Source organism: Trichoderma citrinoviride, assembly GCF_003025115.1.
Source record: "Trichoderma citrinoviride strain TUCIM 6016 unplaced genomic scaffold BBK36scaffold_7, whole genome shotgun sequence".
In the NCBI taxonomy this organism is placed as follows: domain Eukaryota; kingdom Fungi; phylum Ascomycota; class Sordariomycetes; order Hypocreales; family Hypocreaceae; genus Trichoderma; species Trichoderma citrinoviride.
The window spans coordinates 1,506,802-1,524,162 of NW_020194715.1; the positions used below are offsets into that span (position 1 = coordinate 1,506,802).

The 17,361-nt window shown below is 54.6% G+C and overlaps 6 protein-coding genes and 1 non-coding gene across 7 annotated transcripts; 5 read left to right on the top strand and 2 right to left on the bottom strand.

Moving 5' to 3' along the window:
• Nucleotides 1-1,237: 1,237 nt before the first annotated feature.
• BBK36DRAFT_1119519 (hypothetical protein) lies at nucleotides 1,238-3,637 on the top strand (the record flags this gene model as incomplete). The annotated part of the gene is made up of 4 exons (XM_024890600.1): nucleotides 1,238-1,348; nucleotides 1,415-1,679; nucleotides 1,740-2,869; nucleotides 2,939-3,637. 4 exons carry the CDS (start codon nucleotides 1,238-1,240, stop codon nucleotides 3,635-3,637), a joined length of 2,205 nt encoding a protein of 734 aa, XP_024749843.1.
• Nucleotides 3,638-5,201: 1,564 nt separating this feature from the next.
• Nucleotides 5,202-7,614, top strand: BBK36DRAFT_1135445 (hypothetical protein). The gene is made up of 2 exons (XM_024892648.1): nucleotides 5,202-7,492; nucleotides 7,586-7,614. The coding sequence occupies exon 1, from the start codon at nucleotides 5,246-5,248 to the stop codon at nucleotides 7,490-7,492; it is 2,247 nt and encodes a 748-aa protein (XP_024749844.1). The 5' UTR covers nucleotides 5,202-5,245; the 3' UTR covers nucleotides 7,586-7,614.
• A 504-nt stretch (nucleotides 7,615-8,118) lies between these two features.
• Nucleotides 8,119-8,627, bottom strand: BBK36DRAFT_1119116 (hypothetical protein; the record flags this gene model as incomplete). Its single annotated transcript, XM_024890553.1, has 2 exons — nucleotides 8,119-8,312; nucleotides 8,396-8,627. 2 exons carry the CDS (start codon nucleotides 8,625-8,627, stop codon nucleotides 8,119-8,121), a joined length of 426 nt encoding a protein of 141 aa, XP_024749845.1.
• Nucleotides 8,628-11,508: 2,881 nt separating this feature from the next.
• BBK36DRAFT_t93 lies at nucleotides 11,509-11,580 on the top strand. The gene has a single exon. It is a non-coding gene; the product is annotated as a tRNA-Asp (tRNA).
• A 516-nt stretch (nucleotides 11,581-12,096) lies between these two features.
• BBK36DRAFT_1169117 (hypothetical protein) lies at nucleotides 12,097-13,745 on the top strand (the record flags this gene model as incomplete). The annotated part of the gene is made up of 4 exons (XM_024895269.1): nucleotides 12,097-12,352; nucleotides 12,460-13,202; nucleotides 13,554-13,607; nucleotides 13,692-13,745. The coding sequence occupies 4 exons, from the start codon at nucleotides 12,097-12,099 to the stop codon at nucleotides 13,743-13,745; spliced, it is 1,107 nt and encodes a 368-aa protein (XP_024749846.1).
• Nucleotides 13,746-14,489: 744 nt separating this feature from the next.
• On the top strand, nucleotides 14,490-15,736 carry BBK36DRAFT_1159559 (hypothetical protein; the record flags this gene model as incomplete). The annotated part of the gene is made up of 3 exons (XM_024894209.1): nucleotides 14,490-14,684; nucleotides 14,759-15,577; nucleotides 15,644-15,736. 3 exons carry the CDS (start codon nucleotides 14,490-14,492, stop codon nucleotides 15,734-15,736), a joined length of 1,107 nt encoding a protein of 368 aa, XP_024749847.1.
• Nucleotides 15,737-15,992: 256 nt separating this feature from the next.
• Nucleotides 15,993-17,256, bottom strand: BBK36DRAFT_1119606 (hypothetical protein; the record flags this gene model as incomplete). The annotated part of the gene is made up of 3 exons (XM_024890609.1): nucleotides 15,993-16,692; nucleotides 16,765-17,002; nucleotides 17,118-17,256. The coding sequence occupies 3 exons, from the start codon at nucleotides 17,254-17,256 to the stop codon at nucleotides 15,993-15,995; spliced, it is 1,077 nt and encodes a 358-aa protein (XP_024749848.1).
• Nucleotides 17,257-17,361: the final 105 nt, after the last annotated feature.

Sequence of the window (17,361 nt, forward strand, 5' to 3'; positions counted from 1 at the left end):
CCCCCCGCTTGAGCATGGGCCCTTTTCCTTGTCTTGCCCCAGGCGAAGTCCCCATGTCTGAAGCGTGGCCGTGCCCAGTAAAATTGTCCGCATGCATGTAAACAAAAGAAGTGGTGTCGAGATGTTTTGCATGAGTCTAATGCGGCAGCACGCGGAGCTAGTGAGATCCTTACGAGTTGTGTGTGTTTTGCAGAAGGGGTCTTGTAAACAGTGGTTTCGTGTGTGTTGACGAGGGTTTGGGGGGAGAAGCCGGAGGGGTTGGCCGAGGAGTTTGTTTGCTTGTTCGCTGATGAATTCCCATCGGTTTGGGGCTACGGCTTCTGTGCGTTCTCGTCAAGGTTCTCTTGTCTCTGTAGGAAGCAGGAAGCAGGAACTTGTTAGCTTTCTTGGATGTCGAACAAGTAGTCCCTCCGAAAATCAACACCCTCTTCCCACATCTGTAACACTTGATCCAATACGATCCCCAATGCCATCATCGTACTTCAATGGCGGGGTGTCTGAAACAGCCACTTTCAAGCCGCTGCCGCCCAGCTGGCGGCAGGGCGCCTCAAAACGGCAACTCGCAGTCGCCATGGCAACGCGGAATCGGCTCCAACAGTGGGGATGCGGATGGCATTGAGCCTTGTCTTGGGCTGTTTTTCTTCATGCAAAAAGGCTGTCTCACGGCGCTGCATGTCTTTTCTTCGCCATTCCGTCACTTCTCCTTCTTCTCATTCTCCTTTCTCACAATTTGTGCCTGAGCGCAAATCCAGACTGCGGCGAGCTTTTGAGCAGCGCCGACCCTCGTTTTTCTTCATTTCTTCGTCTTTTGCGCCTGTGCGTCGTTGGCTGAAGAAGCTTGATGGATTATTGTTTACTCTCTGCTGCTATCGACAATCCGGATATCTGTATCGATTGCTGCCCGGCGCTCTAACGAATCAAGCCACCTCACCAGCGTGACCTCTCATTCTTCTTCTTCATCGGTAGACATCATTGATTTCCACTACCCTAGCTCTTCAGTCAGGGACACAAGAGAGCCGCGGCCCAATCACCATACCCCCCCCCTGCGCCGTCACAGGAGAACCCCGCGCATCTGGCCCTTATCACTCAACGATCTTGTCCCACCGCTGCCAAACGCACCCCCTTCTCGACACTCCTGGTCAACAGGGCTTGAGAGCTTCTCAGGCAGCATTACGTGAGGTTCTGCAGATTTCAGCAGCGCATCAAAGTCGCCTAGGGGTGGCTGAATCTGTTCGCCATGGACACCAGCTACCTCTCCAAGCAGGTCAACCACAGCATCAGCCAGCTGCACAGCCTTTTCGACGACATTGGCGTCCCGGATGATGAGCGCGAGGCTCGAGAGTCTGAGGTACGATGGATTTCCCCCTCCTTCACCGGCGGAGAAGTGCGATGCTGACGTGGATGGGTGGTGCAGCTGTTCCAAGCTCTGTCGGAAGCGCTCAACAATCACCTGCGTCTGGTGTCGTCGGAGAAGAAGGGATTGATTGACGAGGCCAAGAAGATTGCCACAGCAACTCGGCAGATGGAGTTATCGATGAGTGACTCCAAGCAGCGAAGAAAGAATTCGAACGAGGGGAGCATGAAGGTTTCGTACCCTTTGATGCAGTGCTTGCAGACCCTCAAAAAGAAGCATGACGAGGTACAGAGGGTGCACAGCGAACGGGTTGTGCAAGTGCAGAGTGAGTCGATGCTCGATTTGAACCAAGGGGGATTGAATTCTTACTGACGCCTTGCTCCAGAGCTCGCCGAGGCCCTCGAGTCTTACTCGTCACACCTAGAGCCCGAATTTGTCAAAATCGCCCTCCCGCCCACTGGACCCAATGAGACCGTCCCCCTCACATTTGACCTTTCGCCATCCTACGTGGACCGCCTCGACGCGGAGTTTACGCGAGTGTATGAAGAGTACAATCGCCGGCTCTCCGTGGTGGAAACACTGGGCGACGAAATTATCCAGCTCTGGGCCGAACTCGGCACTCCCCAAGCCCAGCAGGACACGGCCATTATTAAGTACTACCGGGAGTCCCCTGAGCAGCTTGGCCTCCACCAAGAAGACATTCGGAGTTTGCAAGCCAAGCACGACAAGCTGTCCGAGGAAAAGAAGAGCCGCGAAGAGAAACTAAAGCAGCTCAAAGCCAGCGTCGAATCGCTGTGGGAGAAGCTGGGCATCGATGAAGAGGAGACCAAGGCTTTCTTGAACGCCAACAGAGGCTGTGGTATTCGACAGATCAACGAGTTCGAGGACGAATTGGAACGATTAAACGAAGTCAAGCGCCAGAATCTCCACATCTTCATCGACGACGCGCGCGTCAGACTTCAGGAGCTCTGGGACGCCTTGTACTTTTCCGAGGACGAGATGCTCGAGTTCACGCCCGCCTTCTCTGACGTTCACACGGATGCGCTGCTTGAGGCTCATGAGCGCGAGGTTGCTCGCCTGGAGGCGTTGAAGGAGCAACGCGCGCCAATTCTCAACCTGGTCGACAAGCACAAGGCCTTGATGAAGGACCGAGACGAACTCATCGCCGCAAGCCAAGATGCATCCCGCCTTATGCTGCGTGGCCAGAAGGGCGAAAAGCGGGATCCTGGAAAGTTGCTTCGCGAGGAGAAGATGCGCAAGCGCATTGCCAAGGAGCTCCCCAGAGTGACGGCCGAAGTGCGAAAGGCACTCGAGCAGTGGGAGGAAGAGTACGACCGACCTTTCCTGGTGTACGGCGAGCGATATCTCGACGAGGTGGACTCTGTGGATGCAAAGCAGCCTCCCCAGCGATCCAGGACGCCAGCCGGTCCTCCTCCCTCATCTGCCAAGAGCCTGATGAAGTCGGTGTCATCCTCGGCGATGAGGCCCACCACTGCCAGCAAGCCCCCGCGTTCCGTCACAAAGACTCCTTCGGCAAATGGCATGTATTCCATGGGCAACAAATCTCAGCCATTACTGTCACAGTCCGTCATGGATACGGGTCGTGGCGGCAGCCCAAGCAAACAGCCCATGGCAAGGGCTCCTCTGTCCAAGATGAAAGACGGCAACAATTCGCCAGAGCGGCCCAAGGCGCAACTTCAGCGCAAGATGGACGCCCTGCGCACTGGAGGCTCTGTGCGAATTCCCCCGCCGCCCAAGATGCGAGACCTGAGATCAGTGGCCTCGCTGGAGGCGCCATTGAACACGTACAAATCGATGGGCCTGAACTCAAGCATCGTCCGCGCGGTCGACCCTGAGGATGTCTACGATGACCGGTCGCAGACGGGGAGTAACATGTCGCATCATCGGCAGAACGGCTACTTGGAAGAGGAGTACGACGACCACTACTCGTCCGTGCGAGGGGTGCCGCGGTATCCCCAGGCTCTGCGAGAAAGACACATGTCCAGCGCATCCACCACATCCACGGTCGTTACCGGCTCCGAGAACTGGGAGACGTACGACGACAACAGCGAGCCAGAGCTGGACGTGTCGGGTGCATACTTTGCCAAGCTCCGAGCCGCCCGGGGCAAGCGAGGGGAGCCCGAACAGGGCCATCGGCCTACTAGCAGTACGGCAAAGCGCACTCGCGGTGTTCCTGCGTCGTACGGGGCGCCCGTCATGATTGATCAGGACGGAAACCGCATCGCATCGGGAAGCGAATGGGCAGACGAAGATAGCTTATAAGCTGCCTCGGTCGTTCTGTTTGTTTTCCCCTGAGGACGCTCGCAGTGGGTGTGCTTCCACGTTTTATGGCGAAAAAAAAAATATGGCGAACACGAGATATGTGTCCATGTAACGACTTCCTTCGACGGCGAGACGAACGAAGAGCGCATGAGGATGCGGGTCATCCACGAAGAGCGTTGAGCCGCCTTTTGTCTGGTTCTGCGGACAGACAATGGCGCAATGTGCTGCTGCTTCCAGTCATTTCAGCTACAATCTCTTTGCTTTGGTTTCTCTTTGTGTCATATATGTGTTGTGCATTGGGGCTTTTAGTGGTGGAATGCTCCTCCTTGATTTTCTTTTGTTGTTGTTTCCTCTGTTGGTTATTCGTTCAACATCACGGACTGGCGGTATGGGAAGGGCTTTAATAGGGGACGGGCATCAAATGGGATGGCAAGGGTGCAACCAGGGAGGGACTGGCGTTTGCGTGTGTCTGTTTGCTTGCTTGTGTTTGTTCAAGGTACATGTGGCATTGGAGGGCTTTTGGTTTTGCTGGCTGAGGGAGGTCGCTGTCGTCTTTTTCTTCCTCCTCTTCTTCTTCCCTTCCTTCCTGGATCTCCGGTATCTATTTGCGGGATGAAAACGATTCGCCGGTTTGTGAAAACTCGAGTGTCCAAGGTAGCAAGGCAGTCCTTTGTTGAATTTGATCGGATCCGTACATGTCGTCTGCTAATGGCTTATCTGATAAGCAACGTGGAAGCAGCATGAGACTTGACAGATCCCCGGGCAGCTGATGCTCGCGGACAATGGCCCGTTGTAGCAGGTCGTTCCAGCACATGCGTGTCCGCTGCAGGTGCCTTCTATAGTGGATGCGTGCACTGATCGCGTGGGCCGTCTTTAGCGCATCTGCAGGGTCACACTCGGCCCAGCATCAAAGAGGGCACACAGAACCTGGAATGTATCAGTACGCCGTACAGAGTCGGGGCCTCCGGCAGCTGGGGACCGGAAATCCGCCCGCGTTGACGAAGAATCCACGAGATGCGACGGTGATGCAGAAGCTATTCCGGGAAGAGATGGAGGGGCCCCTGTCCGGGACTTGAGGGTTCTTGAGCACGAAGTACCGTACCGTAGCTGCCGAGGTGCTAAGGCTGACACTGATTGAACCTTTATTTTTTTTCTGTTGAGCTGTCCGGGATCCTTCCACGTATTCGCTTTTGGAGAGGGTCTCTTTCCTCGTACCTGGGGCGCTTTTCTTTTCTTACGGGGTGGTGTTTCGTCTCGACTCCTGTTTATTTGATCACTCTGCCGTTTTCGTTTTCTCGTTTACCTCATATTACCTCTTGTTCGCACGATACCTGTTCACCTAATGATCGACTTGACTTTTGTTCCCACCAACTAGACCTACGAGAATCTCCGGGTGCCGCGTCGAAGACGATAGCGATACGATACGAGTCGAGTAGAAAAGAGAACGATTGCATTATACATACGAGAGACGACGGCGAGAAAGAAAGGAGAACCTACCTAGAAATTCCCTCCTCTTTTTTTTCCTTTTCCACACACAGATAATACCACCTCTCTCCTTGGACTCCCCGACATAAATGTCGTTGCGCGCCGCACCATCTCGGTGATGAAATGAAGTCCGACAGCGCCGCCACGGCTGCTGCGCTCAGGGGCGCCACGCTGGCCTTTCGCAGGGACAGGGTCGACGTCGAGCAGCAGCGGGCCGAGGGGGCCGCCGGGAGGAGGGCGATGGACAACGGGGCGTTTACGGCTGCGACGGAGGCGGTTCGCGGGAGGGCTGAGAGGAGAGCAGTCACAGATGGGAAGATGGTGCAGCTACAGCAGCAGCTGCAGGCCATGGGCGGCGGGATGGCGGGCGGGGGTGGCGCCACGACGTCGCATTTGCTGTCGTCGGCGGCGGCGGCGTCGTCGTCTGGGTCTGGGTCTGGGGCTGGCGAGAGGATGCCTGCCAAGAAGCAGAGCCAGAGCTTGATCGCGGCGACGCTGGCCGCCAGTCGCAGCGCCAGTCCGACGGCGGGCAGGGCGGCGAGGGCGGACGGTCTGGCGAGCAGCGGCGGGAGCGCGAATACGTCGGGCGGCCTTGATGATGTCGTGGACGCGGGTCCCCTGGCGTCGACGGGGTCGCTGATTTCCATGTTTGAGAGGGCTAGGGGGAGGCCGTCGCCGCCCGAGTCCGTCGCGAGCAGTGCAGAGGAAAAGGTGGACAAGACGAGGACCAAGGCGACGACGACGACAACCACCACCACGACAACGAAGGGCAGGATGCCGGGCAAGGGAGAGGCGCCGCCGACGCCACCGGCTGCAAGGACCACGACACGCCGAGACCCGGTGGCTGACGCAGGGCCCGAGGATGGGAGCAGAGCTCCAGCTGGTGACGGAAGGCCCAAGCAAAGGCCCAATCCTGCAACTACGGCACCGGCGGCGGAGTATTCGGACATCTCGGCTTATCCAATGCCATCCCTCACCTCGCACAGACAACCACCGCCGTTCCAGCAGCTGCATCATCAGCGTCCGACGAGTTTGAAAGAGCACATCACGGCAGTCTCTTCTCCCCGGCTGCCATCATCACCTCCACGACCCATGACGCCAACCTCTGCCCCAGCTGTCCAGCCATCAACACCAGCTTCGTCGTCAGATCCACGTCCTGCTGCTCCCAGGAGCTCGCAGACCACGACGGCGCTGCATCCATCGACACCTCCGCCGCTCAAGCCTCTTATGAGCAGGCATGTCGCCGAGGTCGTTTCTCCCCAGCCGAGGCGGGTCGCGAGATCGCCGCTGAGTCCCGTCACGTCTCCTCACCTTGCGCTGAGCCCGGGCATCAACGCTGCGCTCGCGCCGCCTTCTCCCGATCCTCCCAAGAAGAGCCAGGATTCTGCGACGAAGCGACCGCCGACGCCGCCGAAGCCTCGGGGCAGCGGAAAGAATTCATTAGATAAAGACCAAGGTCACGATCAGGACAAGTCTGGGCTTCGAGGCCGGTCGCATAGTAGTAATCATACTGATGGGTCGTCGTCCGGCCAGACGCGGAGCTCTGGAGCTTCCGCAGCGTCTCGGCCAGCCGGACAGTCGACGCCTCCTTTTTACCAACATGAAGAGCCTCGCCTGTCTTCGATGGCCCTAGCTAGGAGGCACTCGACGATGAGCGTCCCGTCATTGTCTCCGTCGAGGGAGCTAATTTCTCAGCGGCGCCTTGCCAACGGTTCGCCGAACCGACACACACAGCTGGACAATCTCACTGATGCGATTGTGGCCGGGTCACTGGCCTCTACCCGACTGACGCCTCATAATACGGGGCCTAGCTCGCTGGCTCCCCCTCCCTTGCCGAAACGACAGAAGTCGCCTCGACTTTTGCAGACGCTCCGACAGCCGCATAACTTGCCTGAAGAAGAGGAAGATCACCACCACCACAAGAAGGGACACAGGGCGCTACTACGCAAGGGGAAGCATGCACACCACGAAGGATCAAGGAAGAAGTGGCGCGAGGAGATTCGGCCACGGGAGAGGAAGCGGTACGAGGCGCTGTGGGCGTCCAACCGCGGCATATTACTCACCGACACGCGGGTGATGAGCCCGGCTACGAGCATCAGCAGCGACCTCGACCGAGACGTCTCGCAGTGCGTGGCCAACGTCGTGGTGAGGGAGGTGTGGAAGCGGTCGAGGCTGCCCGACGACGAACTGGCCGAGATCTACGACCTGGTGGACCGAAGCAGGACGGGCATGCTGAGCAGGGCCGAGTTTGTGGTGGGAACGTGGCTCGTCGACCAGCGGCTCAAGGGGAGAAAGGTGCCGGCCAAGGTGACGGATAGTGTCTGGGGGAGCGCCAACGGCGTCCGGGTCAAGGGGCCCAACGGGAAGTGATGCGGATGGAGAGGGATTTGTGTGCGAAGAAGCGTTGATACCCTTATAGAGCGAATTAGCACAGCATGTGAGCATTTAGATGGAGTTACGAGCTGGTATGAATATATTAGATTTACTGGCTTGGAACTCGGGTCCAAAATAGATATTGAAGACGGGTGGGTTGTGTGAATTTGAGATCAAAGATGCTCCGTGCCAGGGTACTCGATATGGTTATTGTACCTACCTTACTAGTAGGTAGATGCTTAAGCTGGTTCAGGAAGGTGTGAATTAAGCTCGGCTTTTTAAGTTTGTGAGCTTCAGCTGGGAGCATGGCTCTTACAACACTATTCGCGACTTCATCGACAGTTGTCAAATGTCAACTCGCCGGTTTCCCGACTCATATCATTTCTGTGTGCTACCTAAAAGTCTAAAGCCCAAAACTAATACCAAATAAAAACTCGCCATCAGCAGCATTAACATCAACATTTCGCGAAACAAAAAGCTCAAGTCCGTCTATTCCCAGCGCCATCCAAGATGCAATGCTTTATCGATCAAAGTGAGGGCATACAGGATTTCACATCCCACCAGGCTAGGCCCGGTGGAAAAAAAAAAAACCATCCAACCCAGCCGCTCTCGTGGCCTTTTCTTTACAAGGCGCTGGCCTTGTAGGTGGGGGAGGTGAAGTCGCCGACAGTGACGGAGACGTTGAAGTTGGTCAGGGTCGGGCTGTAGGCGGCGCCGTAGAGGCTCATGACGCTGGCGCTGATGACGGCGTCGCCCTTTGCGGCGGAGGCGGGGATGGTGATGTATTGGGTGATGTTGCCGACTTGGTTGGACAGGTCTGCCATCGTGTTGTGTTAGCATTTTCTCCCATCTCATACGATATGAGGGTTTTGGATTGGGTACAGGGGGGGGGGGACATACTGGGTCCGAGGTAGGACGAGTCGATGACCGAGCCCAGAGAGCCGGGGAATCCCTCGCCGTGAGCGAAGCCCCAGGCGACGGCCACGTCGTAGACGGACTGGATGTAGTTCTCGGTGACGATGATGCCCTTGACGGTGGAGCCGGGGGCGACGGTCTCGGGGACAGAGATGCCGACGATGCGGGCGCTGGCGACGGCCAGGAGGGAGGCGAAGGCGGCGGCGTTGAAGAGCATCTTGAAGTTTTTGGTGGTTGTTGTTTTGTTCTTGAAGAAGAAGAGTTTGGATAGTAGTGGTGGTAGTAGTTGAAGTTGTTGTGGTTGTTGTTGTTGTTGTAGCTGTGAGTGCTTGGTGATGAGAAGGGAAGGTGTCTGATGATCCGAGGGCGAAGATTCGTCTTCATATAATTGACGTCCGGAGAGAGCAAACGGACTTTTTCCTCTCACGAAAAACAAAAAAAGCAAGTTCTATACGAGTTACGGAGTACACCGTACGTAATGTGGACTGCTTCGTATTGGTCCCCTGGATTGGGGAGACGTGATGTTATTTTCAGCATCCATCCCGTGGGCGACTTGAGGCGGTGGGATCGGCATTTAACACGAGCTTTGTTGACTCCTTCGGTTTTTTTTTTTTTTTGTTCAACGGGCCTATTACAGCACGCAATCACAGTATAGAAGTAGTGAATAGCTACGAAATGGCTTGCTTGCACGTTTTGGTTGGAGGGATGGAAGGAGGCGTGTGATCAGGATGGATGGACCCTTGGCTTGCTTAACCCCCTTCTCTGTCGGGTTTCCCTCTATACGGGCACTCTTCTGCTTATTTCTATCATTATTACGTTTACACAAGGTAGTATGTTAATCGATCCAGAAGTTTTGCTCTTTTGTTTCTTGTTTCTAATGTGTCTAATGAGTACGAGTAGTGAGTGGGTGATGCTGTCTGGTGGGATGTGGGACACGAGAGGGGCCTTCGCTGCTTTTCTTCTTCTATCTTTTTACTCCATGCGTCTATGGGTATGCAGTGTAGCGTCGGTATAGCTTCATGCGTTGTTATTACCCGTGCTCCCTGCATGCCTCGTACGGACTTTTCGATCGAAATCCCCTTTTTTCTTAAACTCCCCGTAGTGGGTTTCTCAAGGGGAGAAGAGCACGGATCTGTCGGTTGGCACGAAGTCGAGAAGTTACGGCTCTATGACGCCTTGCTGCGGCATCTAACATACGAGAGGAGTAGAAAAAAGACACTTGCCATGTTTTACTAGGGCTGAGTGGTCGTGCAGATCGGCAGAGGGGAGAGAGAATGGGCGAAGAGCGGATGCGCTGTCTCGTTGGCGTCCTGGCCCTTTCTCGCATTTATGGCTGCTTTGTGTGTTTGGTCTGTCTTATGTACGAGTTATGTGACGTGATTGTAGGAAGAAGGATTTGCCGGATTGGTGCTGAGCTGAGAATTTAAAAGAAAAGTCACAGGGTCTTTCGAGGCTGAGTTGGTGCATGATGGCGCCTATATATCAGACGTGCGAATAGTAATCTCTACATCGTGCAAATCGAAAATATAGAGCCTTCTTTTGTCCTCGCCATATCACCATGCAATAAGACTCAATTTTCATCAAGAAGACATCTTCGGCTTTGCGCACGATTTCGTGATTCTTTTTCCCCCCCCTCGTCCTGGGTACACCGTCTGTTTGGCTCGTATACGCCGTCAGGAGGAAGAATCTCGTGGAAGCAAAATAGGAGATGTGCGCAGATACGAGCGGCTGCTGTGGCTGTGACTGGCGGGGGGCGGGGACAAACTGGTTCAGGCAGCGTTTAAGGGGAGGGGAGGGACGTTGGCTGGCAGAAACGGGCAAGTTTTGCGCTGGGCGAGCAATTGCTGTGTTGGAAAATTGGGAGATTTCTTTTTCGAAGCATTTCCTCCTTTTGGAAAAAATGCTTGATTAGGTATTACAGCAAGCTTGTTTCTCGGTATGAGTGTGCCGACAAGGGCAGAGAGGGTAAGGCAAGGTAGCTCTTCGGATGTTTTATGTAGGCGGGGGGTCGCATTTCTGTTGTTAGTGTTGAGCCTAACAGGTGGAGGAGGGCTGGCTGCATTGCGAGATTAATCCCGAATAGCCAAGATCTTCGTCCGCTGTCGTCATTGCATGACCTCTGGGCTAAAGAGGGAGCAGCCAGAGGCAGCCTGTAGGAAGAGGTAAGACGGCGGCAATGGCTGCAGCGTTGTTTTTAGGGGGGGAGGCTTAATGACTTCATGTGCGTGAGAATGGGGGATTGTGTGAAGTTGTGCCGGTAAGAATCTGTACAAGATATACCGACATACATGCACGCGTACAAAGTATGTGCGTTTGAGCTGCTTTGTTACCGGAACAATGGGTCGAAAGACGTTGCAACGGCCCACTTGGCCGGGAGATCCGGTGGGTTTTCGTTCGGCAGTCAGGGTCTGACAGCCGTTGGGGGGGCGTCTTGGTTTGTTCAGATCAAGATGAGGACGAAGGTGAGAACAAAGGTGAAGGAAGCCACGAGCGGCGTGTGTCTGCAGAAAGGGCTCTGATTAGTAGTTGGGATGCTTTGACGTAAGATTGATTCCAAAGCGGTGGTTGTTTGTTTGTACGTCTGTTGGGCTTTGACCGTTGCTTTTGACAATGCAAGTTTTGCATCACATACCCTAGAATCAAGCATCGTTTTCACGCTGGTAAAATGGAGCGATTCAGCTGTCATGGAATAAGCTATACTAGTAAAGTCAATTTATGTTTGCCCTTTTCACTCGAGTCAGTATATATTTCGAGTCATATTGACACCTTGACACCTTGAAGTTCCCAAAGTGTTGCAAGATGCCCCATTGCAGCGACAGGCTCAAGGGCAAGTGTAGCAACTAGTAGCATGTAATTTGAGACTATCGTCATGCACCGACAAAACAATCTGCTTCACACTCATGGCACAGATCGGTAGTTTCCATAAAAGCACATATAAGGCGAAAAATACTTCGAAGGGCAAGCTCACTCCCACGGATTTACCACATTTGTGTCATCGTTGAACAGGAGCAAAGTTGGTGGTGCCGTGTTTAGTGCTTTATATACTAAAATAGAATGGTCCTCGCCAACTTACTACCTTGGCTGCTCACAGCCAATCATCTTCCGTAGTATAGTGGTCAGTATGCAAGCTTGTCACGCTTGAGACCCGGGTTCAATTCCCGGCGGGAGAGTCTCGCCAATCCTGAAAAAGGATGCCTTCAATTTTTTGCTTTTTCTTCCTAACCACTGATGAACTACTTACTACTCTGCTCTTTTCGTTCCTTGTTTCTTCCTTTCTCTTTTTCACCTCCCCAATGCCTGTCTACCTCCACAGCCGTTGCGAATGGTGATGGCTCCGACCTCTTCAACATGGACCAACAGTTTGGCAACTTGTCTCCCTTGCATCATGGTCTATCCGCAACCTCACCGAAATAGCCAGATGGGCCAATAAGACCATCGCCACATATGCTTCCTCGTCGCCAATCCAATGAGAGGTGCATCATATATTGACGGCCGTTGCTTCTAGACTCCAATGACCTTATCTTCAGGCATCAAGCTGGACAGCCCAACCGCTATTTCAGCCTCCGAGATGCCATCGTTCCCTCTCCCGCTTTTCCTCGAGTCGAGGCTCGTCTTTGTCTCTTACGAAGCTGACAGCAACGGCTATCTACCAAGGCCCATTTCTTGACCCCCCTTAACTTGATGAGATGCCATTCAGGATGAAAACTCCACGACGGTCCATCTATTTCCTCCTCTGCCTCATACCGCTTGTCAAGGCTTACACGGTTTTCGAGACTAACTGTTCTGCTCCCGGAACCCCGGCAAACTTTGTCTCGTCCCCCAACGCTCGTGGCACTCTTGACATACTATGGGGTTCACTTTTTACAATCCTCGCTTGCACGTGGACCCTCCAACATCCCAACATCCCTAAGCAACGCGGCACTGGCGACCCTGGAAGACTGGGTACATTAAATGGGCGTTTAAGCGTCTTTACCAAAGCACGTTGCGGATGCTTGTGACGATCATTGCTCCCGAACTGATGATATTGATGGCCTATCTTGATCTGCTAGAAGCACACGAAGATTACAAGGCAATGCAGGACATGGCCGCGGAAGATGGTGTTGCTTGGAGCCTCAGCCATTGCTATTACGCAAACATGGGAGGTTTTGTCATACGAGCGACACCTGCGGAAGAAGAATATTTTTATGAGCTATATCATCTCAAATGCAGAGGGATATGTGAACTCCGAAGGAGAGGAGATATCAAGCGTCTGCCTGATATCGCGACTGGAGACATCGAGGACAAATCGAAAGGCGACGTATTCGTCAAAGTGATCGCGCTTGGGCAGATTCTCTGGTCGGCCTTCCAGATCATTGCGCGACTTGCGAGACACCTTCCTGTCTCGCCGCTCGAAGTGGCCGTCGTGGCCTTTTCTGCCTGCGCAGTCATGATATACGGACTCTACTGGGACAAGCCACAGCGTGTTGGTGTTACGACTACTATTCTTACCTATGATGGAGTTATTCCATACGATGTGCTTGCAGCGCTGGAAAGGATCCAGCATTCTACGCGAGTGCTAACGTCCAAGGACCCTCTACCTGGTGCGCCGATTAGCTTTAACTCTACCAGATTCGTGAGCTATAGCGGCAGCGTCCTAGCCAACGTTATTACAGCTCTTGGGGGGGCTGTGTTTGGTGGAATTCATGCTATTGCGTGGAACTTCACCTTCCCGTCAACAACTGAGTTGACCTTGTGGAGATGCGCAAGCATATGTACTGTTGCAATTCCCATTTGCATCTGTTCTCCTTACCTCGTTAGTTTCTGCTTGATGCAAAAGTCTTGCGAAATGGACGGCGTACGGGTATTCGCACAAGCCCCTTCTTTGGGCGTACGGAGACTAGCTGCCCTTCATCTGGGTTTTGGCTCTCTTTGCATGTTCTTATACATCTTTGCCCGGCTGTTCATTCTTGTCGAGATCTTTCGAACGCTTTGCTTTTTGCCCCCTGGTTCCTATGTTTCTACCTGGACATCCAATATTCCCCACGTTGCTTAATGTGAAGGGTGGGTTGGATTTTGGACGTCTTTTACTTCTTATGTACCATGTTTACGGCCAATTTAGGTCAAAGATTGGCTTTGAATCTTTATGTACTTCATTTCATGTAAGATGAGCGACGGAACTGCTGAGTACGTGTATGTACTCATACTTGGTTTGATATGCGTATATCTTATTCGCCACCCACGGCTGCCTCGTTGTACTCCGTATGCAACTGCAGATTAGTTAGCGATGCGTACGTTGCTTCAGCATCGGCCTTTTCTCAATCATAGAAATGGGCTCACCATCAGACCATCACGATAACCTCGGTTATGCAAACCAACTGAAAGAAAAATCAGGATGTCAAACTCGAAACTCACCCTCTCCGTCAACGGCCTCAGCACTTGCCCCGTTGGGAGCGGAGGCGCATCTCCGCCTGCCGTCGTCACAGTGCGTCTGATCAAGGCAGATGGGGCTGTGATGTCAGTTCTCGGTGACGATACCGAAACGCCGAACACTGTGGCAGCGACGCCAGGGTCGCCGCCTCGCCGCTTCCCCGACTCATGCCCGACAAAACAAGCATATGGGAGATACTTCAGCCGGCTCTCGTCGTGCTGACTCAGTTCTTCTGGACCAATCGGCTGCGTTTCGCCCTGGTGGCTTCGCGATTTTCATTGTCTGAAGTCTGACGATGGCGCTTCTAGAAGATGGGCTAGTTCCACGAGGGACGATAAGGGTGGATGACTTTGGCATGATGGCTTGCGTCAAGGCTCGATTGTTGATTAATATATATATATATGTTTACATGTACGATGAAGCAGCCTCCTCTGCATGATTCCATACATCACCACTCTTCATAATCGGCCTCCTACATCATCCTTCTGACGGGCATAAACTCAAATGCAGCACTACGAGCACACAGTCATCACATGCGCATAACCAGCCCTCGTGCGTCCCCGTCCATAAAATACAACCCCATGTATCGCCAGCCCCCGTACGGCCAATCCAAACCGCCGTCGCGACACCAGCGGAATCTCCACCAAGTCCTCGTCACCCAGTTCTGCCACCATGAAGCTGAGTCTCGGTCTCACGGATGCCCTCCAGGGCCCCTACCTTGCGCGGGACTGCGTAAGAGCATCGCTCGAAATACGAGGGCCTGCCTTTCAAAAATCGCCGCGCATCTCGGCGAAGCTCGCCGGCGCCCTGATGGTGTCGTATCCCACGCAGATTAACGCCGCGAGCCCTGGACAGGTGACGAATGTGGTGAGTAGCGGTTATTCTGATACTGATACTCTTTTGAACACTCAAGTGCTGACTTTTGTTGATTTGGTCTGCAGCTGTTTGAGCAGTCCAAGACGATAGACTATCGGGACCTGCAGTGGAGCGAAGACGCTTCCACTGGCGAGTCGATATACACCACGCCCGTCGAGTTCCAGTTCCCCGCCGGCGCCTGCTATTGCGACAAGTCCAAGAAATGCCAGCTCCCACCCACGATGGACGTTGCCGAGCAGGGCATGCGGGTCAAGGTCAAGTACACCTTGACCGTGTCCGTCGGCCGCAGCGTGCTCGGCCCGATGACAAAGTCCAAGAGCGTGGCGATGGAGGTTCCCTTCAGCTGCAACCCGTCCACTTCCAAGCTTCCGCGGTCGACCTTCGTCTTGTCGGTGCCGATGGCGGAGAAGCCCGGCCAACAGCTCGCCCAACTGCGCAGCGCGGCGGAGGACCAGGAGCGCCCGGACGGCTCGTGCCCCTCGTATAACCCGAAGTCCGCGCCGTGCATCAAGCTCGAGTTCATCTTCTCGCAGCCGGCCGTCCTGATCCGAGGCCAGCCGACGCCGGTCCGGATCGTCGTCCACACGCCCACGGACCTGATCGAGGCGGGCAATGTCTATCTGCGGCACATCTCGATGGACCTGAAGTCGTCCGTCACGACGTCCACCGGCGCGTTGCCGAAAACAGTCACGCAGAGGAACCGCGGGCTCAGCATGGCCGGGGCGGTCAAGATTGACAGCGAGCTGTTTGAGCTCGATTCGGGGGCGTGGGGCAACTTTTTCGTCTTGAACACCAAGCCGACGACGGAGTCTTGCGTGTTGAAGCTGGGCCACGTGATGGAGATGGTGGCGGGGATATCCATTGGGCTGGGGAACGATATAAAGGTGAGTTTTGGATGCTACTGGCTGCTGAAAATCATGGACAAGGGGGCTAACTTGGGTGTTTACTAGTATGCTGGTGCGGCGTATGAAGTGATCGTGATGGAACCACCGCCGGCGTATGAATCAACCACCAAAAGCGAATGCGTATCAAACGGCGAATAAAGGTATCATGACGGATGAAATACGAAATCTCTGGAAGGGATGATACCCGTGCCGAAGGAAAGAGGACGATGATACCCGGGATTGACTCTGGCTTACGACTTACATGATGAACTTGATGATGAAGGATAGACGGATAGACGGCTTTCAAAGCTACATTATAGACGAATAGACCAAATCTGCCAACTCGAGCGAAAAGCGGTATCATGTATTTAGAACATAAGAATGGCTTACATGACAATCTTTGGTTCTGTATCCTCTACGAAAGCATCATCCGCAGCGGCGTCTCTCCCCTCGCCGTCCTCCACCGATTGCTCGATTCAATCAGCTCGCTACAGCCCTCAATCGCCCACGACCACTTCCTCAGAAACCCCGGCGTCACCTCCCAGCTGTCCTTGTGAAAGGGCTCTCCCCACAGGATGAATCCTCTGCGGTCTGCCGGAGCATCGTCGCCTGCACCGCCGTCATTCCCGTCATCGTCACCGTAATCAGCACGATCATCATCATCATCATCACCACCCTCCCCTAATACCCCCTGATGAGCGGCGACCCGGGCCCTGACGCGCAACAGGCGGCTGCCGCGACCTGTCCTCGGCGGCGGATTGGTCATGCAGCTAATCAGGTTCCCCAGCAGGTCCGTCAGGAACTCGGCATGGCTGAAGTAGTTCTCCCACCGAATCAGGTTGTCCCTCATCTTCGGAAAGGGAAACACGTCGATCCAGGTGGAGTGGGGGCACGACAGCTGCAGCGTCGTCGGCGCCAGGCTCTCGGGGAGGCACAGCGGCGGCGACAGGGAGCTCGGCTCGGGGAGATGGGGGAGGACACGCTTCAGCTGGGCCGAGGCGGTGCCGCTGCACTCGAGCAGCGCGGTGGGCTTGATGACTCGCTTGTTGTACGAGAGGCCCCTGAGGACGTTGAAGTGGATCAGGTGCAGGAGATGGTCGGAGAGGAGGCAGTAGCTGAGGCTCAGCCAGGGGGGAGCGGTGGTGGCACGGCCTTGGATCGAGGCGGATGCGGAGGGGGCTAGCGACGTACAATGCGGATCAGACTCCTGGTGCTGTCCTGGAAGGCCTGAGAGGGCCGGATCACTGGACGGAGCGGGCTTGGTCTTGTTCACAGGCACACCAGAGCCAGAGCCACGATCGGAGTTGTTCTTCCTGGCTGGCCTGATGATGCGTGGCATGTCATCTCTTCCGTCATCTATCCGCCATCGATGGACGTGATAGGGCTGTGCCGTGCTGCCAACCTTCCTATCCCGTGCTCTTGATCCTTTTATGCCCGAGCTGCTGTTAGCCTAACCGTTTTCTTGATTCCCCTTCTTTCCTTGCCTCCCCCCTCCACTATCCTGCATGAGAAGAAAGCATCAAGTCATTGCTCTACGTACGGTGTGCTCTCTGGTTCAGCCGGTTCTGGATCCTTCTACGTGCGTGACGTATCTCGCTCGCTGTTGGAGCAGCATTGGCATCAACAACGGCATCGGGTCTGTGAGATGCTCGTGTGGGTGCACGTTGGCTTGGCACCATGGCTGATGAGGAGAAGGACGTGGCAAGGTGGTACGAAGTATAGCAGTGCAAGTGTAAAGTCGTAACAGCGAGTGACGGGCGGTAATACAAGCAAGAGTGCAGAGA